General features: G+C 40.2%; 1 protein-coding gene across 11 annotated transcripts in view; it reads left to right on the forward strand.

The window, feature by feature from the left end:
- The window catches only part of zmiz1a (zinc finger, MIZ-type containing 1a), a 127,065-nt gene that overhangs the window by 81,348 nt on the left and 19,917 nt on the right, over positions 1-25,800 (forward strand). For 9 of the 11 annotated variants that reach the window (XM_053501887.1, XM_053501892.1, XM_053501883.1 and 6 more), the window contains 2 exons: positions 1,954-2,067; positions 7,785-7,890. In XM_053501887.1, the coding sequence (XP_053357862.1) occupies positions 1,954-2,067; positions 7,785-7,890 (220 nt within the window). Of the gene's footprint in view, positions 1-1,953; positions 2,068-7,784; positions 7,891-13,848; positions 13,914-14,080; positions 14,609-25,800 lie in introns of those variants that run through there. The other 2 variants (XM_053501895.1, XM_053501894.1) reach the window with 2 other exon arrangements.

Here is a 25,800-nt window from a genome sequence, read left to right on the forward strand (position 1 = left end):
ATCAAAGTAAGATTGATACAATAAAAAATTATTTCGCTTAATGTCTGGACCTGGACATACGAAGTACCTAAAGCTCTGATCCATTGATTTGACTTGTGCTTAGGGTAAAATCTTATTATTATCGTCTCATACCGGAACAGATGTGCCAACACCTAGTTTATACTGTGTTTATTATCTCTTTTCATTGAGTGATTAGATCATAAAACATTGAAGGAACACACTGATTTATGTGTCACTTCCTGAAATAAATACACGATCGCAGTGACACTGAGTTACAATCATGCTCCTTGAACGCCGTCAGGTGACACACACCACCGATCCCAGCACGACATATCAGTACGTATTTACGATTAATAATTCAAATAATTCAATGACATCAAACCTAAAATCTAAACATCTACAGGAAGTTTTGTAATACAAGTGTACAATCTATGTGACCATTTGCAAATGCGTAGAGCAGATTTTGTACTTGTATTGTGAAACAGTTTGGACTTGGATTTTACTATTTGCAAATGTGTTGAGCACGTTTTGCAAATATAAACGAAAACACCCATAAGATGGCAACTCAAATATCACATGACTCCTGGCAGCAATCTTGCACGTCAACGTACTGTAAATGCGTAGAACTGGTTTTGTGACTATATCTCAGGATGTGTAAATATGGAGCACGAACCACAACTGCAGTTTTGACATTTGCAAATATGCAGAATATATTTTATAATTGCAGCTTTTAAGATCTAAGTACAAAACATAAATTGTAGCCATGAATCAGCAGGGAGCATCTGGGGAAGAAAAAACTTGCACAGGTGCGAGTCAAGAGTCACAGAAGAAGTATAAATATAAAACACTTTTATTTTTCTTTACACAGTGAGTAAGAGTTTGTTTTCCAGCCAGTCAGAAGAGAAGCTACCACACATATTCGTTTCTGGTCGTTTAACCATAATTGCAAGATCAGGCAACGTATCCCGAGCTTACCTAATCAGTGTAATTGTAGCTGTGTAGTTACAGGTCTAATTTGTACTGTAGTAAATTGCTTTTACCTTGTTGTCTGATCCTGCTTATGGTAATCTCATTCATTCATTTATTCATTAATTGATGTCTGTGTAATGATGTATGTATAAGTTGTAATTCAAACAATCGAATAAGATAGAGATTTTTTATATAATAAGCAATTTATTAATCCTTTAATCAAGTTCATCGTTTATTTAAATATGTCATAATTACCAAAGATCAACGATGCATTTTAAGGCATACAGATCGTTTCAGTCTAAAAACAAGTAAATAAACAAACGATTGTGACTCTTACATTCCGTGTTACATTCCCATAGATAAGTGTAACATACAGTATGGACATTTCCAAAATACACTGATCAGCCATAAAAAGCATTAAGATGAAAACCACCTAGATTTTGGATCTCCCTTGTGCCACCTGGTCCCCCGGGGCATGACTCCACAGTACATCTGGGGGTGTGTTGATTGGATTTGGGTTGAGAAAATTAATTGGGGAAATTTGGAGGCCAGGTTGGCAGCTTTTGGCTCTTTGCCTGCTGGGCCCTGTGTACAGTGCCTATGACCCAGTGAGTGTTAAGTATCGGTCAGTGTTGGTAGCCATCATTGACCTTTTTTTGTTGGTTTGTGCTGCACTGGCTTTTTGGTGAGATTCGACTAAATAGGCTACTCTTTGGTCCCCACGGGCATGAGTGAGCCTTGGGTGCCCAGGATCCTTTCCCCACTTTACTGGTGTATAGTTGGTGTTTAGTAGTGTAGTTTAGTTTACCCGGCATTGGTGTTAATTTCATGCCTAACATATATGTGAATTTGTATATGAGCGTATATGAAAATTGCACACACACATAAACACACATATGTTGTTTTCCTTTAGTTACATGTATGGGTAACAATATATAACAAGTGCTTGGTATAGTAAATTTACATTCTCTTTTCCTTCAACAGCACTTACAGAATCCGGCCAATTTTCAGACAGCGGCTACAGAGCTGCTCGACTGGTGTGGAGACCCGAGAGCTTTCCAAAGGCCCTTTGAGCAAAGCCTGATGGGATGTCTGACGGTAAGACATCAGCTGCTCCCCTCCTGTTGCCCCATCAGGGGCCGGAGACGGAGGTTAAAGCAAAAGTCACGCTTCACATAGCCAGGCTCTCCCCTTTTCTCTCTCCCAGCTCAGTCTCTCTTAGAGTGCCTTTATTCCCTCTCCCACAATCTCTGTCTCACTCCCACTCACTTGCCCTTTTTTCCTTCTCTGTTTCTCAGTCTTGGTTTTCATTCTATCTGTCTTGCCCTGCCCCCTCACTTTCATTCACACGCACACACAGTCTATATCTCTGGGTTTCCCTCTCACTCTGTCCTTCTCCCCTTTGCTCTGATAAGACACTGGTACTTAAGCACAGGTCAGGGAGAAGCAGTCAACCCTGCCATCCTCCACTGCAGCTGCTCATCGATTATGGCAGGAGGCCAGGGACCAGCACCTCCAGCTTCACACAGGCCTCCAGAGCAGGCGCTTAGCGCGGCTGTAAAGCCGTCCCTCCCATTGATTTCCAGCAGAGACGTTTTCACTCTGCCTGTGATCAATCTCCATTCTTCAGATAATGATTTACTAAAAAACATATTGGGGAAAATTTATGTCTTATCAACAGGCACGTTTAGCTGAGTGAGCCCAGAGTGTTCTTTTGTAGGAGCAGCTGGGGGTAATGCTGGATGAATCTTCATCTTATGGTGAGATTATGGGACTTAATGGCAAACTGAAGGAGCATCGAGTAAACGACAAAATAATCTTTATTCTTTAAATAAGTCCTTAAAGCCCCTAAAGCCCTGTTTAAACCAGCCGACCAGAGAATCCAGCCACTCTTAGAAACCACTTGTAGCCTTTTGCCCTTTGATTAATTACAGTAAATTCTGCAATCGAGGGCTCACGTAGGGAACAAATTCCATTCGAGTTCTTATTTCCGTCCCTGACGACTAGCATAAACTGTAGCGAGACACCCAGAGAAGCAGCAGGAAGTTAAAGGGAGGAATTTTGTGCATAGTTCGAGTGACTCTATCATGTATCATCAAAGGCTAAGTGCACAATGTAGATGACACGAGAGATTGCAAGTGAATGTCACAACAAGTGTGAACCCAAAGTAGAGGAGGAAAATCGCTTTAGCTTTGATCTTCTGACAAGACCACCCCTAGCTCAGAGATTCAGGGTGAGTTCATTCTGATTCAGTCTGCTGCTTCTTCCTGTAGCCCATCTATATGGCATTATCTTTATACTGCAGAATAAAAGTACTGTCTAATATTTTGGTCTTTTCCTATTATCTCTTATTCAAAGGATCATTTTTAAATAGATTTTCAGGTTTTAGTGTGCACATAATTATAGATGTTTTTTTTTTCATGTGCCGTTTGTGTGTATAGCGTTGCTTGTCTTTGTCAGTTCACTTTGCATGCTTAGTCTATTATGGTGTGTTTAGCATTAGCATCCGACATCCTCCCCTCTCCCCACCTTTCCCGCCTTCCAGCACTGTTCTGGTTGTTAAGGAGATGAAAGTGAAGAGCTGATAAGAATGCTGGCCGACAGATGTGGACATGTCTTACACATTGGCCCCTCGGGCGGCAGGTAGCTCACTGCTGCTGCTCTGTCCCCAGCACACTCTTTTCCTTCCATCTCACACACTCTCTACACTGTGCCAAATGATAAATGACATGTCCCATAGCCTGTCAGGAGCGATACTGACAACTTCTCTCTGGAAGCACATTGTTTCACTGTCCTTCTTTATCAGCTGTGGGTCAAATGACCCATTTTACATTTTTTTGTACTCAACAATCCCATATTTTCAGGTTCTTTAACAAGTTAACACAGGTCCCAGAGCTCTGCCAAAGTGGAGTGTGTGTGTTAGGGCTCTTGCTAAAATTTCTGTTTCTGAGTCTTACTCCAAATGTGCTGCTTTAGTGCTTCACCAGAGAATAACAGGGCCGACCAACAACCCAGTGAAGGGGATCTACTTATATGAGGTCACAATAGAGGGAAAATGTAATTGACTTGTTTAAGCCCTGACCAATAAAAAAAATGGAAAATAGATGAAAAAAAAACATTTCCTATCTTTTTTTATTTGTCTGTACTAGCATACTGGAGACACATCTGAATGTATAAAATCAATAGGTTCCCTTTAAAGAAATAAATACTATATATATATATATATATATATATATATATATATATATATATATATAGAGAGAGAGAGAGAGAGAGAGAGAGAGAGAGAAATCGAGGCTCAGTTGCTTTGATGAACTAGGAATTATTTTTATTATAGAGTGCATTTTTAGATTTTTAGTAATGGTTTTATCCTTTTTTAGGGTTACAGTGGATTTAAAGTTTTTTTTGTTGTTAATCAGCAGTTTTAGATCAGCACGAGTACTCCCAATGAGGTTATTTTGATCTCTTATTTATACTCACATCCCCAAGCACCCAAGCTTGGGAACGGACTGACCTGGTGCCTAGTTTATTATCATCTTTATTCATTTAAGTTACATTTTCAACGGAAGCTAAGTCCTAGAAGTAAATATCCCGGGTGTATTTATTCACGACATGTCCCTTGTTCTACTGATCCTCAACTGTTCTTGTTGTTGTTTTGATTCCCTCATATTCTTGCTTCACGATAGAACTGTAAACTCGGATCAGCCTGGTTCAGTGACCTAAAATGTTGCTGGTAAATCGTATAATTTTTGGGCCAGCATTCTAAGAAAAGAGATTATGAAGCAAAGGCTTATGAGAGGGAACATTTCTAAAGCCCGTTCGAATCCGTGCTAGCCTGCGTGGCACAGTGCCTGGTCCCGTACTCTTGGCAGATGCAAGTTGCAGAAGGGGAAATTAAAGTTTGGCAGTAAGTCGACATTTCTGCTGTCAAAAGCCCTGCAAACTACAGGATAAAAAATGTCCCGGGATTTTCATTATAAGAGATGCTGTTCATCAGATCTTGGAGTTCTGTCACCACTGAATTATTTGACTATTAAACCATGAATGAAAAGCTGTCTTTCCAGGTTAGGTTGTCATTTTGTCCATGAAACCTGATTTTTTTTTCTCTTTTTCTGACAGTCAAACACTGAAGTGAGTCCATATCTATAACAGAAGGTTTGTTTGAATTAAATAGAGTTAATAAGTGAATTATTGCACTGTCTAGCTGATGCAGAGGTGTATGATTTACTGTTTGTTAGCAGATGACATGTTCTAGCTGACAGTACAGACAGTAAACTGCATGTTGATCAATGCCAGGTTGGTTTTCTGTGTTTTCTCTAGACTTAGTTTGTTTTTTCCGCATGATCATGTCAGCTTTTTTCTTTTTTTTTGTATGTGAAGAAACATCAATGTTTGTTTTAGGAAAAAGGAGCTGTAACTGGAGCAGTCCAGGACTGTGCACTGTTGCAGTAAATGACAGGGGTGTCTTTTTCTTTAGTTTGACTGAACCCTGTTGTGGAGGCAGAATTCTTTCCACGGCTGTGCCTTTCATATCACACAATAAACTTTGGTCTTGTTCACTCCAGATTTGCACTGAAATATTATCATTATTACTTTAAGTTGGGCCATTTTTAGGCTTTAGGTGAGTAAGAGAACAAACAGGCATGTCTCCAAGGAAAAACCCATCAGCCCAGCACTGAGAAAATAACCAATACCACCTTAACACGGAGCCATATCAGTGGAGGTGGCTGTTTTCCTTTGCCATGCATTATTCATGCAAACAGATATGGTAAATATTTCATGTGTTTGAATGGGGAATAGGGGAAATTGCTCCGCTATGAGTTATTTTAGAGAGATATTTTGTGTAAGAGAATGAGATAAGCAGGGTGAAGAGTGTAGTGCTAACACACTCCTGGTTTTCCGCCGTTCTCATGAGGGTCGGGGGAAATTTTAAGGAAGCATAATTGCATATAGAATACAGACTTATGTAAATCGAAAAGGTCCGGTCCGAAAGAAGTGTGTTCGAGGAGTTCAGTTCGAATCCCCTACCTAGCAGTAACTCTAATGCTGAATGACCGCTGTAATATTCAAGAGGCATTTGAGACCAACCGGGAATTGTGATCGTGCACAAATAAAACACAGTTATGAGAGTAAGAACTAGCTTTATTTCCCTATATGATCCCCTGCTACACTAATGCACTTATCCCAGCGATACCATCAAGACAGGAAGTTTTCAAAGTGCACCAGACAGATCAGACTGCCTGCTTCATTTCTGAAACCCTGGCCTCACAGGAATTCCTTTAATAACGCAAACATGTGGAAATAGCTTGGAGTAAGGTCAGGACCGTATGGGGGATATAGCAGTAACCAACTTCCTATAATGTGCAAGAGGGGTTTGTGAATGATTGTGTGTACAGTTCGCACAGTCAGATGCGTCTCTTCCGCAAGTTGCCTATCGTTAAGTTATCTATTGATTTTTAAGAATCAGACATGCTACTCACTGAATGTCCACAGGAACAACTGCAATAGGCTCTGAGCCACCTTGGCCAGGATGGTCATTTATGAAAGTACAAGCCTTCTTTAAAACATTCGCACCAATCAAACTTTCTATTGTGGCTAAGAGTCTCATCCTTATACTGTACTTGAAGCCTGCTGTAAATGTCAATCTGTTTGATTGCCTATTTATGCCTAAATTACATCACAAGTCCCGGTTTGACTTAAACGCCCCTTGCGATCACGTTGCCATTACAACGGAACATTGGGAAATCATTGTTTATGAAAGTTAAAAGAATGACTTGATGAAATGATGTTGAGATTACGTTGAATAAATGAGCCTAACACAATGCTGCAGATACAGTATGTCTTACAACATCCTCGTTCCCTTCACATTCTAATGAAGTTTAGAATTCCAGTCGGAGACGGGCACAGACACTACAGCTTCCTGTACACAGTGTGTCTATCTCATGTTAAAGTCTAAAGTTACCTCTCAGTTTAACTTTCTTTCAGTAATACTACCATGTGGTGCATTTTATCTCCCAAATCACTCCACTGCAGGGGTAGGCAAGTTCGGTCCTAGAGAGCCGCATTCCTGCAGATTTCAGCTACAGCCCTGATAATAATAAAAAAAAAAAATTTACCTACCAGAAGCCTAAGTTTTCCTAAAGACTGTGTTTGATTAGGGTTGGAGCTGAACTCTGGAGCGCTTTAGGACCAAACTTGCCTACCCCTGCTCTACTGTGATATGGTGTACGCATAACAGCCAAACTGCATCAAGTCCGGTTTCACAAGACAGATCTCAGACTTTAAGCATTTTTGCTCTTTTGGCTGCTTTCCAGTTTAATATTTCAGTAAATTGCTGTTGTCAGGTTTTTTTTTTTGTAGCACTTATAGTTGGGTGTGTGCATTTAGGAGAATTATCAGCATGTCCCGAAGTGCTTGAGGGGTGAGCATGCAGTGCTCTCACCACAGTGGAGGTTGCATTCCAATCAGACCATCAGTTTGGTCTTAATATTGTTGTTTTGCAACATTGTGTTCGGAGCATTTGTTCAAGTTTTCCCATGTAGTCCACGTCGTTCAGACGTCATTTCATTGAAATAATTATAACTTTCAAAAACTAATAGCAACGTTGCAACATCTATAATGTTGCCAAATTAATGTTACCACAGCACTTTGACGACCGAATTTGTTTGCCATGTAGTGTGGAGAGTATCTTGAGCCTTTTTAAAAAAAATTTTTTAAGTTTTCTGCAGACCACAGAAAAGCAAGCAACGTTTCTTCACATGCACTGCCACTGACACAAAGACATGTTTTAACACACTCCTGGTCTGTCCCTGCAGGTGGTGAGCCGTGTTGCTGCACAGCAGGGCTTCGACTTGGACCTAGGCTACCGGCTCCTGGCTGTGTGTGCAGCCAACCGGGACAAGTTCACCCCAAAGTCAGCAGGTGAGGCCTTTTGTCTCACACTTTTTCTGCACTGTTTCCTCTCTCTTTCTCTGTCTCTCAAGTCAGGCTGGCTGTCCTACAATGTCTTCATTTTTAAATGCAGCATTTTATACATCACAAACTTGTATGAAGAAGCGACATGTCTTTTCATGTCAGATTCAAAGCCTTTCTTGTAAATCACTCACTCGGTTCAATCAGCCTCTTGCTCAGACACTTAGTGTAGGGCTAAGCAGGATCAGTTGTGGATGAAAGCTGGCTAAATGGCTTTATATTGTGTGATTGTTCTTTAATTGCAGCTTCCTTTTCTATTACTCACCCTTTAAAACTTCATCAAAACAAACTATCAGCTATACAGGTCTACTTCGTCTAAATAATGGTCAGCCGTTCTTCACCTTGATGTTTGCCAGTTGCACGAGGAGGCAAAACATAAGGTTTTACTTTCAGTTCCAGCGGAAAGTTAGTAATTAAGTGCTTGAAAAAGTCGACAACCACTTCCATTCCGACATTGCTTTTAAAGTCAGAATAACTTCCACATGTTACGGAGAAGAAGGGCAAGCTTAAATTTACTCCTATATAAATGTTCAACCCAAACGTATGGTTTTGAGTTAGTATTTAAAAAAGGCCAGGGTGGCTGATGAGCTATGAAAAGGTGATGCTTTTATGGCATTTCATGCATTAAGATAACAGACACTAGAAATATCATGGCCTGAGAGTGGTGTTCGTTCCCAACCGACTCTGTTTGAAATCCTGACCTGCTGAGCCAAAGCCCAGCTCTCCTAAAGTGTCCTGTTCTTGTCCATTTGTCAAAGTGAGCTACGAACGGGCATCAGCGAGACACAGATAGATGGCGAGAGAGCACTCGGGTTGAAGTGTGTGTGTACTTCATTCAGAGGAGGCCTGACATGCCGAGCTGTGGGGAATGAAGATAAACAGATGTTTTAAAGCAGTACAGATTACTAGGATTGCTGGATGCTGGGAGCCTCCCAAAAAGAGTGGCTGGTTCTCTTCTGTAGATACTAAGAGGAACCGAGTATAAAGGGAGATAATATTTGACATTTATTGACGTGGATTGCACTCACGTGCCTCATAAAACTGAGAGGAGCTGTGTGGCGCCTGCTGGACTTGTTAGGATCCTTTGTGTCCTCTTAGCCGCGGGTGCATTTGGAAGCATGCTTTGCTAAAGAAAGGGGAGGGAAGTAGATACGACTGGAGCGTCCACACTTTCATGGTACAGGCATCCATCTTGACCCTGTCACAAGGGCGTCTGCCGCCCCAGACAGGGAGACGACAGCACACAGCAGCCATAAACACTCGCTCTGCCTGGCCTTAGCATCCTTCCCTGTGCTCATATCCTCCTCATTTTCTCCTCGCCTGTAAGCCTGTCTGTCTCTTTATTTATTCAACTCTGTCTCGCTCATACACACATTTACATAAAAACACAGACACACGCAGGTACACATGCATGTCGGGCAGTGGTGGGAAAGCGCAGCACCAGTGGAAAGGCCAGTGACAGGCAGGATGGCGACAGAAGGACGGCCACCCGACACCGCACACTCAAGCACCGGGCCATGCTGCTCGATCAATGCTCAGTCAGAACGAGATCCCCAGCCTGCACTAACACACACTACACACACTGCAGATGACAAGACCATAACTGTCCATAATTAACCTAATTCGAAAAAGCTTCTAATCGACACTTTGTGGAATTACTGTCGCACTGTATTTGTCGTTCGACGAATTAATCTCTGATGTCCATCATCCACTGTATGACAATCAAAATTTTATTGACGGCGTTATCTTGTGCTCTCCGATGATCTTCATCAGATTTTCATTTTAATGTTCACATAGATACACATCGGCGGTGGTACAGCAGAGGTGTCTGAAAAGTATGCGAAACATTCGCTTGACAGTTTGATAAGATTGGAAAAGAGTGATGTGATTAGTACAAAGTGTACAAGCCTGCCATTTCCTATCAATAACTGATCTTTAGGACTGTGTGTGTGTGTGGACTGAGAGAGAGAGGGAGAGAGAGAGAGGAGTGTTTTGTCAGGGACAGGTTGAACAGGACATTGACCTCTCTGTCAGTAGGATTAGCCTCCTGTATTAATCTGTGATTGCTGCAGTGATCTGTCCACAGTGTGTGTCTGGATTTGGAGCTGATCTGCTTACGTGCTACAGACAGACTCCTTACCCCGGCTTTGGTGGGCGCCCCACTGACAGGGCAATAAGATAATTATTTCGTCTAACATCCTGCAGCGGCTTTTTTGTCTGTTTCGCTGAACACTTGCAACACTCGGAGGCTTTTTATCTGAACATATCTGAATTATCCTGATATACAAACCAATGAACTGACTCATTATTTCACTCATGTGAGCACATTTATATTATTAAAATGTACATATTTTACCACCGTTGTCGTTTTTTTTTTTTATCTGAACATTGTGCTGTCAGTTGTAGCAGTCAGCTGTCTTAGATCAACAGCTTGTTCTTCCCTTAGAGCATGTCATGCTGACATTTAATAGAAAGTACATTAGCATAGCGAGTGACAGCTAATGTGTTTGTCTGGCAGGACGCGTCTCTCATTCACACACACCCCTATTCAGGCGGCCTGCTATTGTTTACACTTTTCTCTACCAATTTCGTCTCCATAAGACCCGTTTTTTGCTTGCATGCGAGAGCAAAGATAGCACTCCATTGTTCTTCCTGAGATGTTGCGACAGACTAATTGCAAGGTGCACTCCTGGTCGAGTGTTTTTTTTTTTTTTTTTTAGTATTATTTTTTTAACGCGCCTTTTTGGCTAGTTTTAGCAAGAAGACAGTTGCGACTAGATACGCAACAAGGCTTTGTTGTCCTTTTCGAAGTGTACTCTGAGTGTTCAGAACACAACAGATCCTCTGTGACTGCAGTGCATCTGCAATGAACTTTGAGTTGGGTTTATATTTATCTAAGTTTTTTTTTAAAGGGATTTATTGGTTTCTAATAAATGTGATGTACTAGCGTTTATAACTCTGTGAGTTCCGCTCACATTACTTATTTATTTTTATAAGGGATTCCATGACTTATTTATTCCATGTTATCTTGCCTGCAAATTTTTAAAATCATTAATCTTTTGTTAATACAGAATCTGAGAAAACTTATTTTTTCAAGAAAAGCAAATTTAACCCTTAAGACAACATCTCTTATTTTTAGCATCGCTTTGCTGACACAGGCTGCATTTATGCCCTTAAAAGAGTAACAGTGTCGATAATAATGACATTTTTCTCTTGAAATTGAATAGCGAATGCACAACATCTGATTACCATCAATGCTAATGGCATGAGAACATTATGATTTACTCAATATTTTTTCAATTAATCGTTCACGATTCTTTTTTTCTTCCCATGATCCGTAGGAAATTCACAAAATGCAGCTTCCTGTCGAACATCTGACTTATATTCTAAAAACATTCCAAAAGATTTCCCAGGGTTAAATGTGTTCATGTAACAGCATGAATGACGGCAAATGAAAGAATGTTGTCAGAACTGAAAGTTTTTGTTTAATTATTATTTATAATACATGACTTGGGGGGGAAGGATGAGCACAGGATGTTAAATGATTTACACATTATCGTAAAATAATATTTTTTTAAATATATTAATGATTATGATTATATCTCATGGTATATATTATGTTGTATATACTGGATATGTAATGAATCGTTCATATTAAAGTTATTTATCTGATATATGTACGGAGGATTTTGTAAACTACACTTGCCCTACGTGTAAAATGTCTTTTACCTGTAATTTACATACGCATTTGTGAATCAAATATCAGTAGGACACAAATGGCTCCACAATCATGGGATCGCTCTCTTGTTTATGACCCTACCGCTGTATTTGATCATTTTTCAGGATTATGACACAGTCCAAAAATCCTCAGCTCTTCAGTTTGAAGAGGTGCTTTGGTGGCTTTTTGAGGGTCTAAACGATGGCTTAACACCCAAAGAGCGGGACAGAGATTGATAGTCTCCAGCATGCACCCTGACTCCTTACAGCAGCTCGGTGAAAAATCATCCTTCTCTTAATTTTCGGCGCCCTCTGTTGCAAGCGTGAGCTGCCATGTTAATGCACTCAGCCGTCTCCTTGAGCGATGCTTCCCACTTCTCATTTTAGCAGCACAAAACTTGCACCATGCCGGTGCTTTTTCCTCCTTAATCACATTTGTTTGTGCAAGTTAGGGTAAGAATAGCCTTGTTAGACCGAGCTGATTGCTCGAGAAGACACAGTGATGAGCTTTGTAATGTTTTGAATGAAAGTGAAAGCAGCTCTATAAAGCTGCAGCAGCGAGGTGGAACTACCTTCCTCCTGTAGTGCAAATGTAAAGAATGTCACTGCTTTGCATAAGAATTCTGTCAGCATGTTGTAAATCAGCCCAACTGGAAGGCAGCGCCAAGAGAGCACCCAATCTGCCATGTTGCCAGTGACGGATCGCTTTCCTCGGCCTCGCTGTATTTTACATGTCATAACCGCACACACAGTTTACAGAGCTGATGTGAGTGTACAGGATGTACAGGAAACCCAAGCCCAGGGCTCTCCCTGCAGCACGCCCTCGCCGCAAACCATCCTTTCTCCCTTCTTTATTCAATTCAGCACCCAGTGATCAAAAAAATCCACTGTCTCAGTTTCCCTGTGTGAAGCTTTACCTCTAATGATGTGTAATTAGTAAGCCAGAATCTCTTCTGTTAGTAATGTAATCAACCCCTGCGGTGTGGAGAAGAGCAGGCTGAAATAATGAACACGACTGTTTTTTGCCTCTAACGAGGCCACTGTTTTGACACGTTCTGTGCTCTGTCCAGCTGATGAAATCGCTCCGCAACAGTTAAACTGGAGTTCAGTCCTTATGTTGCACTCGGCATGAAACTATCACCAGTTCAGAGCTTTAATGGCATGGAGAAAAAGTTCATCTGGACTTGAACCGGCTTTGAAGACTTGTTTGCGTCCGCCCAGATGTGCTAGCAGTGGCGAGTATATTGTCGGAGACCTGCTATGAGTCATTGCATTTGCAGTAAGAGTGAGAGGAAGCTCAATTTCCTGTCTGAGCCAGCTTCATCTCCTCACCTCTTTAATGTAGCCTGCAGTCCTGACATGTCCTCGCGCTTCTATGAATTCTTTCACCCTGTAGAAATATAATATTGAGGGACTGATGCCGAGTCTCAGGCTGCGAGGTCGCGCTGGCCCTGATGCTTTAATATATAACGTCTGAACAGATGATTTATTTTTTTTTTTAAGGATGTAAGTGATAAAAATAACAACGATAATTTTCGAGGGGTTTAGCTGTGTCATGTTAACGCAGCACTGTGCAACTCATTATTCATTAATAAATTATTACTCACCACTGACAGCCCGGGAAAAAAAAAAAAAACATGTTCTGTTTCTAAAATTTGAGCACTTCCGGGGGTTATAATCAGTCCCCGTCATCAGGGGAGTTCAAAACTAACAGTTTTCCCATCAGTGTCATCCTCTCTGATAGTCTGGGTAAGATGGTTCAGTTGAGCCAGCCATCAGCCTCGGACTTAATTAATCAGTGTAATTTGATGTCACTAATTTTGTGTCAGACAAACCCACATAAACTCGCACCGATTAGCTTCACCAATAGGGAGGATTCCCCCTGCTTTGGTAGCGGTAGTCACTTTTTTCAAACACAGCTTTGACTGGATTGATTCAAGCTTGTTGTTTAGGATTTTTTCCCATCGCTGTCTCTTGTGATGCTTTGGCTATAGGCCAAGACACAGACTGTCTGCCACGTTAGGCACCATCCCCCTTTGCAAGTCTGAAATGTGAGCCGCCTGCATATTTCCCTCTTGCTCCCTTCGGGGCAAAGTGGCACGCCGTGCATGTGTATTTGAGTGTGTGTACGAGTGCGTCTACGCACATGTGTGTGTCTGTCCATCCATCTCGATGTGATGAGAACATTAGGCAAAGGTGCAATGGATCACTAGAGACAGATAGGCTGGGGACATCAGTTACACCGAACATCCAAGGTGAGAAAGGATTTGCTTCATTCTGTTTCTCTCTGGCTCTCTCTCTCTCTCTGTTTCACTCTTTTGCGCTCTCTCTTTTTTTTTCTTTCGCTTCCTTTTAACCCCTCTGAAACCAGAGAGAGCTTCCTGTTCATTTGTGACTTTGCACTGCAGATGCTTTACAGGCATGCGGTCACTCTTCCAGCAGTGTGTGTGTGTGTGTCTGTATGTGTGTATAGGAAAGCTTGTGTGTGTGTGTGTGTGTGTGTGCCGTGTGTGTGCTGTGTGAAGTTTTGAAGAGCTTAACCTGATTCCCTGTGGCCCAGTGTCTCGGAGCATGAAGGAGCCGGTGGCAGGTACAGCAGGAGCCCATTAGCACACAGCTCCATCTGTGATTGGCTTTGCCGTGGAAATCCAGAGACCGCTTCTGAATAATTGATGTGTATCGTGCAGTCACTGGACAGACGAAAGAAGAGAGAAAACAGAGTCATGGTGCCCTGAGAAACAGACAGACCGAGTGAAAAAAAAGAGAAAGAGAGAGAGAGACAGAGAGAGAGGAGCAGGGAGAGACAGAGGCAAACAGGGAGGGAAGAACAGGGAAGAGATCAGAAAGCTTGAAGATTTTTCTGGAGTTGTTTTCCAACCGCTTGAGCCCTGTTTCCCCGGTGTGGTGAGGAGAATGGGCTGAGACGTGCAGAGACAAAGCTTGGCCATCGGTAAGTCTGTTTGTAGTTGAGTGTATCAGTAATGTCTGGAGACAGAGGTGTGTCTGTTTGTGTGTGTGTCTCTATATGCGCGCATGTCTGTGTGTGCGTGTGTGTGGGCGGGTTCCAGAGTGGTACTGTATCTGCATCAAGCTGCTGGTATGAGCTTTAGCCTCCATGGGGCTCCAGAGGGAGTTCCCCACTGTGCCTTTAACTAATGGAAACCGAGTTGTAAAGCGTGACTGGAGCTTCCAGTGCTGTGAATGATAGAGCTGTAACAGCTGACTACATTTGACCCACTTCCTGCTCGCACACTGAGAGAGAAGGTCCGAATGGGCTTGATTATTTCCTGTAGAAGAGCTGACCTACTTGAGGCTGGAGTTTTTGGCAGTCCTTTAGCTGCTTGACATGAGCCATGCGACAGCTCGGCTCCAACTGCTCGCCCAATTACACAGAGCAGCTCGGGACGCTCTTACAACCCAACTGCACGTCTGCACTGTGTAGCGTAGCGGATGTGTGGCCATTTCTCTACCAAAGAGAGAGTTACAGTATCTTCGAGGCAGCAAGATCTGAAGGCAGTTGCAGGAGTTCTTTGTGACTGTTTGTTTGGTTCTAATATTTAAAGCACTTGTTCCAAAAATGTGATTTTGCAGCTCATGTTTTTTAAAATGCACCAGAAAAATATTTGTAACATTCCCGGCCAATAGAGCTGCTCCGAGTATAAGAGACTTCCTGTATTTCTCAGTTTACCTTGTAGGGCAAAAGTTGAAGTAACAGATGTTTTGGTTTTCTGCAAGTGAAATGCAAAGGCAAGCATGGTTATGTTTGTTGATGAGTTTGTTACGTGTTGGGGAAAACTTACCAGAATGATGCTCATGGTATGGGATTTAAAATATGAATAGGGGAAAGTGAATATGTTATGAAAGTTGTGAAGTTTCCATCCTATGCTGAAAGTTTGATTTGTAATGGAGCGGGAGGAGACCAGCCATGACCATGGCCTGGGTCCAGGTTTCTCCCCTCCCAGTCTGAGCTCCAACAACACTGTTATTGTAATTCATACTGGCAAATGTCTCCTTTGTTGTGCTGTTGGTGCTGATACAGCGTGTTATTATCTCCATTACATACAGTAGGTTCTATAATACTTGATACTTGAATTACTATATAAAATAATGTAAATGTATACATTGTGGATAAGTGGTTAGTACTTTCACCTCACACCTGCAGATGGGGGGGTTGAATTTTGCCTTTAATCTGTGGTGTGGAGTTAGCATGTTTTTGTCGAATATATACACTACAGTACATTACAGCACAGTAAATTTTTTTTCCTTTGACATATCCCATTTGAAGTCAGAGTGCTGGGTCAGCACAAAGGGTTAAGGGCCTTATTCAAGGGTCCAACAGTGCTTGGTGGAGCTAGGGCTTGAACCGCCCAACCTTATGCCCAGTCACCCAGAGCCTCGACTCACTGTTTTACCACTGCCACTTTATTGGCACTGGTTTACTTTGGGTAGGTGTGTGCCTTGTGATGGATTCTCCTAGAATAGGCTTCAAGCCCCCCGCGACCCTTTATACAGGATAAAGACGATACAGACGATGACGATTTTTGACCCAGCCGCAGAAAGTAGAGTTAAAATTAATCTAGATTCACCACATAACGGAGATGAATGAATGAATGTTCAGTGTCACTTTTTCATTTAGAAAATCCTGACACAAATATAGTATTTGATGGATATCAAATTTCACACAGAAGGCACCAGTAGTGAAGCAGACACAATCGGCCTCCACTAGCCCGGGTCAGTGCACTGCTCTTTCTCCTGTATGGAGAGGGAAATGGTAAGAAGGACTCAGATATTATTCACACTATCCTACCTGAACAATAACGCTGTGAACTTTTAAAACTTCTGAAAAAAAAACAGATGTGTGTTTACTTGAAACATACTCTAAATTTGCACGCTTAAATTAGAGAGGTGATAGTTACTATTACAATGTTGCAGATTTAATTTTACCAAGCAGTAATTAAACTGAAAAAGGTCTTAGTAAAAAAAACAACAACAACAACTAACAAACAAAATAAAACAGAAAGAACCATGACAGATAAACATAATGCTGTTATTGCTGGGCACCAAAACCATCGAACAGTTATAACAGTCAACCGTTTATAACTACAAATAACTTGTCCAGCAAACAGCCTAATGTGTCTTTGGTACAATAGAAATGTCTGTGAACTCTTGTTAACACTCTGAGTGTGGTGAATGTTAACTGACAAAACTGAAATGCTTTGTGGTTTTCTATAATCAGGATCCTGCTGTTCACGAGCGACTCTGCCTCCTCATTGAGGTGTGCTTAATAGCTCTGCTTTTCTCGAGCTTCTCTGTAGACAGTGATACAATCAGCTTTCACATGGACCATTCATACAGCATGAGCTTTTAGCTATACAGGAAATTTCTGGGGCAGAAAGTCATGAATTTAATGCAGTTTTATTCAAAATATGTGAGGTAGGAATTAGCATATGTGCCAATCCTGCCAATTCTCCTTTTGTGTCTGTGTGTACTTTTCTTTTTGTTATTCTAACCTCTCACATGCAGCTAACAATAATTGTAAGCTACACTAGTCACAACACCAGACTGGAGCGACGTTTCCTCTACACAGGCGATAGCTGTTTTGTAGGCAAACTAGGCATGGCTGTAATTCCTGTCAGCTGCATTATTCCAGGGCCATGTTTTATGCTAACAATGACATTTCAGAGCCCTTAAACCTAACTGATGTTACAGAATTTTGTGATAGCTTGTTACTGCAAATGAAATGAAGTGGGTTTGTATTTCTTACTAGTCTGCCAGAAATATTACAAATGCTAGTACAGATGGAATCAAGTCTGACAAAACCTACAGATTATTTGAATACAGCAAAAGAAAGTCTCCAAAAATTGGCATGTGGTAAAGCAAAGGTTATCACCAACACTGCTTTGCCTTCTGTCAAGTTTTTTTTTATTTTTTTTTTATAATTCCTTAAATGTGAAAAGCTAATTATCTGATAAGCCTGTAGAGTTTTAGCTAGTTAGTATCCTAGAGCAGAGGACATTGTACTGTCTGTTTTGCATCGATCCTCTTTTATAATAGATGTCTAAGTACACTATCAAATGATGCATTCTTTGTTTGTATGTATTTGTGGATTATAAGGAGCGGATTAACTAGTACCAGGTCTAAGTAATAGCCAGCAAACAGGTGAGCACTGATAGGCATAAGACTGACCCACTAAAATCACACATCAATTTGGCTGATACTTTTAACTAAGTAGACTTCAAAAGACTGAACCGTGGATGCTCAGCTGTGCTGGGATTTAAACTCACAAGCTCCTGATCATTAGCTCAGAGCCTCAAGCACTTCCTGGTTTGTAGAAAATTACAAAAAGTCTGATACCAATATAATAATAAACTTAGATACTTATTGGATTTGTACTTTTATGTGTAAACATTTATTTTGAATTTAAAAAAGGGATGATGAATGGTATTGAAAATGATAAATGAAGCAAAACCACACGAGACGGCGTGCTGTTGTCCAGGATATCCAGATAGCTGTGATGATATTCAACACCACAGCCTTGCTGATATTCAACACCACAGCTCTACCTTGAGTGTGATATTGCTTTAATACAACAGTTCCACATACACCATTTATTAGCAACAGATTATGATTTGTACGTTTATTTAAGCAGTTATTTTGCTCCGCCAACACATATCCTTTCACCACTGGCACAAGTAACTAACTGTGACTGGCAGAGCTGGCGAAAGTGTAATTTAACAGAGGTGAAATCTTACCATGTAGCTAAAAGATATGGAGAATTAACCATGGAGTTTGTGGATATTATTGTAAATCTCATACATTTTTTGTATACCACTTTATACCACTTATTACGCTTTATTATATCAGTTATGTTAACTTCTGGTAAAAATATAAATCCGATAAGTATTTAAATTCGAGATAGCATTAAATGGAAATCTAGTGCACAGTGGTGTACAGTCCACACACCAAGTTGTACCCTGGTTAAGGGTTAGGGAGAGATTTGGGATTTAGACTTAAATAAACAATACCAAGTCAATTCTGGACGACTTAAGCGTCTTAACTTAATTATTAAGGAGAAAGTTATCAGATGTGTTTTCTTGCTTAAAGTGTGTCCGTGACTGGTTTTTAATGTGGGTTTTGGCACGTCATTATTTTCTCCTCAGTATGGCTGACCGTACTGACCTACTTTTACCCATACTGCGACTGACAATTAGTGTATTTAACAATTGTAAAATATCTGTGATGCTGAGTGATATATACGCGCCAGTGTTTTTATCATCTATTATCACAGCTTGTGAAATGCCTCTCGTCCTTCTCCTATTTTAATTAGGTCAGAAAGAGATATATATATATTTTTATTCAATTATAGTTGATTATCAATGGCTTTATTTCCATTCTATTTAACTATGTTTTTTATTATATGTTTTCTGAATAAATTCTTATTTTCTAACAAACTCATGTTTTTGCTGTGCTTGTTGGGCTTCCCCAAGGTACTCTGGTTTTCTCCTACAGTCCAAAGACATTCAGTGTAAGCTTTGATGTTTTCAAAATTGCCTGTAGCGGATGATTTAGCGTGAGAGTCTGTGTATGTTATATTCATGTTTCCATGGTTGGCTCTGTGGCGCAATGGATAGCGCATTGGACTTTTAGGCTAAGCTGTAGAGCTATTCAAAGGTTGCGGGTTCGGGTCCCGCCAGAGTCGAATGCTCGTCACCTTCTTGGGCAATGGTGGCTCAGTCAGTTAAGGTTGTGGGTTACTGGGTTACTGGTCAGGGGTTCGATTCCCAGCATCAACAAGTTGCCACTGTTGAGCCCTTGAGCAAGGCCCTTAACCCTATCTGCTCCAGGGGCGCTGTAAGCTGGCTTACCCTGCGCTCTGACCCCAGTTTCCTAATTGGGATATGCGAAGAAGCAATTTTGCTGTGCTGTAAAGTACATGTGACAAATAATTGAATTTTCTATATTCTATTCTATTCGTCTACAATGGATTGTCTGGCTAAGCTATCCAGTGTGTCCTTTGCATGTGTGTCCTGAGATCCCTGGAATAAACTGCAGGCCACCATGATCCTATACTGCATAAGCATTTGAAAAATAAATCGATGAATGGAATATTAATACTTTCATGGAATAAAAATACTGTACATTATACAAAATATTTTTTTATATAAAATTTATAAAAGATATGTTTAATTTTTCAAGGAAACTACGTTGTTTTGGAGCCAGTAATAAAGTTGAGTATATTGAGTAACTAAAGTGTAAAAATCAGTTATAAAACATATATATATAAGGGGGTACAATCCCTTTAAAAATAGTTCAATGAAATTAAATGACAAGCGGTCCATAATAAATATAAACATATCTCAGATAATTTGCAGATATTTATATCATTTTAAAATGAGACAATATTTTAAAGACTTTGTGACATAATGTCTCATATGATTATTTTGTAGGAGAATATACATGTTTCAAATATATATATATATATATATATATATATATATATATATATACAGTGGAACCTCGGATTACGAGTAACATGGTTTACGAGTGTTTTGCAAGACGAGCAACAATTTTTAATAATTTTTTACTTGAAAAACGAGCATTGTCTTAGTTAACGAGCACCGAGTATCATGTTTCACGCATGCGCTTCTTGTTTTAACAACGAGCGTTACGTCATCACAAGTGAGCCAACGGTTTTTCTCTCTCTTGCAGCAGAATTGTAAGGTAATCGTCTCTCCTGCTGGGTGAATACACACACGCGCTGTGTGTGTGTGTGTGTGTGTGTGTGTGAGATGTGCGTGTGCGTGCGCACACACACACACATTAACGGAGAGACCGTTTTTAAAACCGTTTAAAAATTAGCAAGGAACATCGCTAGTCACACTCGCGTGAGTGCATACTAACGGGATTACTACTGTAAAGTAAAACAACAACAACAACAACAACAAAAATTAAACAGCTCCTCACCTTTGAAAACAGTCGCGACAGAGAAGAGTTTGTGTGTTTATTTGGCAACCTGAGAGAAGGGGAGCTGTAAAGCCGAGACCTATCGTCTCCCCTGCTGGGTCTTAGTGCCTGCAGTGTTTTTGAGTGTGTGTTTGTGTCTGTGTAAGGCAGAGAGTTTGTGTGTTTGTTTGGCAACCTGAGAGAAGGGGGCCGTAAACGCGAGCGAGCCCCCCTTCATCCCCCCTCCTCTCAGGTTGCCAAATAAACACACAAACTTCTCTCTGTCGCGATTGTTTTCAAAGGTGAGGAGCTGTTTAATTTGTTTTTTTGTTGTTGTTGTTTTACTTACAGCAGTGATCCTGTTAGTATGCGCTCACGTGAGTGTGACTAGGAATGTTCCTTGCTAATTTTTAAATGGTTTTAAAAACGGTCTATCCGTTAATGTGTGTGTGTGTGTGTGTGTGCGCGCGCGCGCACATTTTACACACACACACACACACACACTCTGCATGCACAAACGAAAACCCTTATCTGTCGGGGTTTAATTTTACATTTTTTTAAGGTAAAGTACAGGTTAATTTGTTTTATTTTTACTTTATATTTTGTATTAATTATATTTATGTATTATTTTTTTTGGGCTGTAGAACGAATAATTTAAGTTTTCATTATTTCCTATGGGTAAATTAAATGTGGTTTACGAGTGTTTTGGAATACGAGCCCACTTCCGGAACGAATTAAGCTCGTAATCCGAGGTTCCACTGTATATATATATATATATATATATATATATTTATTTTTTATTTATTTTTTTTTTTTTACCACCTATATCATGCACTGTCATAGCCATATCATTAAAAAAAAAGTTAATGTAGTTTATAGATAAACACAAGCTTATATAGCAGGCCTTTTTACCTTATTGTGGTTGTGGTAAACTATCATTTGACTGTATTGCTTCTTGAAGTGATATGGAGTGCTCATACAGTGTAAAACATAAAAAAACTGCAATGTTCCCAGATGTTAAATCCAAGATGAAGATGCCTTAAAATCAGTGTTCACTGTGATAATATAATCATTAACAAATAAAACATCGGCATAAAACGAGTTATGTATGGACTGCGGCAGTGACTTCTTGGCACGTCTAGACTGTGTTCTAGCAGTCCAGGCTGAAAATTGCTGAGCAAACAGTTTAACAGACTAAAACCCTCAGGGACATGAGAAAAGATCAGCTTTAGCTGCTGCTTTCTGATGTCTGGGTGTTTCGGGAGACCAGGAAGAGATATTTGCTGCCTGTACCGTACCATGGAACACTAAAACATTTCTATGCCTTTTCCCCATCTTTAGTATGTATTCGCTTTGGTGACATCACATGCATGAGGAATTCAGAGTGACGTTCTTGCATATGAATTTTCATATATAGACTGAGAAAGGAATGCTACAGTACGTGTGTAAATGATTTCATACAACACGCAAGCTCATAGTTCAGCAAAACAAAACAAATCCATTTTTTTAGTTACATATTGGCCCTTTAACATTAATGAATAGTGCTTAGATTTTTAAATAATTAATTATTTGTTGTTGATGTTTTGTTTTTTAAATTAACACAGTGTCTAGAGTAATTAAGTATGTTTTTGACTTTTTTAGGCAGGTCAGGCTCTGCATTTCTGCACTGAGCTGCTCAGGGCTTCCTGACTTTTACCGAGGGCCATTCATGCCTCATCAAGTCATTCATCAACAAATGAATGACAACAAAATGAATTTCTTTTTTTTTTGGTTAATGCTGCATTGTTTGTGTTGACGTTTGCTTTGCCCCCATGAGTAAAATGTTGAATTTGAACCCTACAGAAACCAACACCTGCAGGAGATGTCAAAGTGACTCAGGTACTCTTCTGTGTTCTAGCTTCATTTGGTTTGTGTGACACATCCAGCAGAGAGCTCGTTCTCTCTGTTTCTCTATCTTTCTCCCCTGCCATTGTCACCCTGGACATTCATTCAGTTTTCTTTTTATTTTTTATTATTATTCATCTGTGAGCAGTCACAGGAGCTGAGTCACAGTGACACAGATGCTTTCGATGTGCTTCCTCTCGCGGGGGTGTGTGTGGCTCGTTGGCTGCTAAATAGGCATCCATAACTGTATCGCAGAAGCATGTGCTGCTCAGTTATGTTTTCTATCATATTTTCAAAAAGTGCTCCGCACTCACTTAATACCACAGACAAGGAAAAGCTTTTTCAGACTGTGTCAGTCATTCCCAATTGCCTCTTTATTTCCTTATTTTATTACATATTACTACGTATGTGTAAGCAAAACCTTCATCTGTGTGTCCTTCACTTCTGAGGCCGGCCTCTGTGTTGTTAATGCCTTTTTGTGAGTAATCCTTATTTCATTCATTGTACTGGCTTTTGCAGACACAATACAATATGATTTGTTTTGTCAGTTCACCTAGAATCAAGCTATTTCAATTGATGCTTTAAAAAAGACTGTGTGGCAGTGAGGCTGCATTGTAGATATCAGTGGCAGCTCAAATAGTATATCTGCACTGACAAAAAATCATTGCCGTTCCTCTGTTTTGATTCCACACTAAACAGCGCCAGTGTAAGGCTGAACTTACTAGGGATGTTACAGAATATGATTACATTATCATTGGGATTGAACAGATAATGTCTTCTAGAAAGCTTCAAATACAGGAGCATTTTTTCCTCTACACAGAAAGGTTTAAAGGACATCTGTTGTAGACTATAGGCCCCACAGACACAACAAAAAAGTTGTTAAAAACTGATCCAAAATTTAAGAAGAATGAGGCCGATCTATACATACACACACACACACACACATATATATATATATATATACACAGTATATATTTGACATTGAATTGAACTTCTAGTGATTAGCCGTTTAAGATTTTTAGGAAGTACACCATGTGTGCAGCACGCCTGCTGTGTGTGTACAGATCTGAGCCATTACATCAGAGGTAGAGGGCGCCACGATGCGACTCACCAGCCTCAGTCAGTCAGGGTTTAATAGGTCCCGTAGCATGCGTGCAGTCTGTACCCCCCAGGATCAGCTGTAGTTTTAATTAGTATGTACAGTAGGTTTTCCTCATACAGTAGGGCCTGCACAGTGTCATTATGCTGGGAACACACACCTACTACACCTTCAAATACTAAACGACATCTCTGTACAATCATGGCCTTTGTGCTGTCGAGAAATGTTTTATGGTAGGGAGATCTTAAAGAATGGCTCCCAAAGATACCATAACCAGCATAATTATCTGCTACCCATGACAGCTTTTCAACAGGTTTGATGTTTGTGATGTATAAAAAAACTAAACACATCCTTTTAAGATTAGATGGTAGTAAAAACTACTAAACAGATTCATGACTTGACATTTTCTGAAACCAAAATAGAAAACAGTCAGTAAAATCATGGTGGGGTTTCATACTGAGGAGGGACAACACATACCTCATGACAAGCTTTTCTAGGATCTTATTTGAAATGTACTATAGCAGGAAATTCACATTTCTTTTTAGCAGTGATGAATCTGGTATTGTATGAATCTGCAATGTACTGTAAACGTAATGGCTTGGCATTATAGCTTAAAATAGTTTGTGATTTCTCTTCTCTTGACCAGCTTGCACTTTTTGCATGGGAACATATTAGAATGAAATAAATATGGAAATTTCTCCTGAAGTTGTGCATATACGTTTTTTTTTTTGTTTTTTTAATGTAAATAGGAAATTAGTTGTTAGATTCTCTCATACTGACATTTTATATATTCACTACATCTATGGATCTATTTACACTATGCTTTTGCTCTGTGATTATTGCCACCAACCTCACGTGCAAGACTTAGAAATAATGGAAACTATCTTTATATAATAGCATATCTTTCCAGAAATAATAATAATAATAATTTATTATTATTATTATTATTATTATTAGATACATGAGCTGGCTGAATGAGGGGTTTCACGGATGTCATTATAGGGCAGGAAATGGCTTTTTTTCCGTGGTGTCATGTGGATATAACAAGACAAGAGGGCATGATTGACTTTAAACACTCGCCAGCATGGCAGCCATCCGGAATGAGCACTAATAACCTCACTGTGCAGACAGAAAGAAAGAATCAAGCGATGAAAGTATAGCAAAGGAAATGTGATAGAGGATTTCAGAAAATAGTTTTGAATATTGTTTCAGTTTTTAGAAAATACCGATTTGGGACGTGTAGTCTGGAATAGTAATGCCCACTGTGTAAATCAGGAAGAAATTTGATTACTTAAAATATTCAAGACTAACCTAACCTTCACTTTTATTAACATTCCCCGTGAATTGCTTTATTATACAAAGATATTGCCCTTTAGACATGCAAACCTTATTTAATAATATAACATAAATGCTTCATCAGATCAAATTAGCATGCAGATAGGCGTACTTGCAGAGTAACTATCCAAAACATCATCACTTCATAATTCTCACCACTCTTAATAATCAAATCTTCTTTTCCCACAGCCTGCCTCTTCACATGCAGAGATGTAATACATTCAATGAATAAGTAATGGAAAAGACGAGGGCACTGTGCTGCGTTTGGCACAGTGGGCTGCCTGCTCGGGCCAGGCTCAAATCTGCTATCTGATAAGGCCAGGCTGTGATTATAGAGTCAAGTGGAGTTCTCCACTTTGATGGCTTTGTTCGTTTTGGCCTTTCTCCATTACACCACTGTCTATTTGTTGCAAACTCCATTTTATTAGTGACGGAAAGGCTTTGTTGTACTAAAAAAAAAGGGCAGTGGCTGAGATGTGGTGCAGAAATAGGGGTGCAAAGCCTACCCGGCTGAGCACACATATTTTCAGCAGATTTAGGGGCTATTTGTGTAACCAGGGTGACAAAGACCAATGGAAACCTGCATGTTAGAGGATTTATCATGATCAGCAGGAGGAATTGATGGACGTCAGTTCACTATACCACAGTGTGCGGATAAGAGGGCATAGGGTAAGGAGGATTGAGACACTGAGACAGGTCATGTTTGAAATCTGCAGCTTGTTTGCCAGCTGTCTGCTCGGCCACGGACTGTTGTTCTCTCATCAGATCTATTGGCTGACAGGATGATCCGACACCTTAGAGCATGTTTCCTAGGAGTCACTGCGAGACTATGACATTTACCTTCGCAGCATTTATCAGATGATATTGTCCAGAACAACTTA

The sequence above is a fragment of the Clarias gariepinus genome, chromosome 8 (assembly GCF_024256425.1).
Source record: "Clarias gariepinus isolate MV-2021 ecotype Netherlands chromosome 8, CGAR_prim_01v2, whole genome shotgun sequence".
In the NCBI taxonomy this organism is placed as follows: domain Eukaryota; kingdom Metazoa; phylum Chordata; class Actinopteri; order Siluriformes; family Clariidae; genus Clarias; species Clarias gariepinus.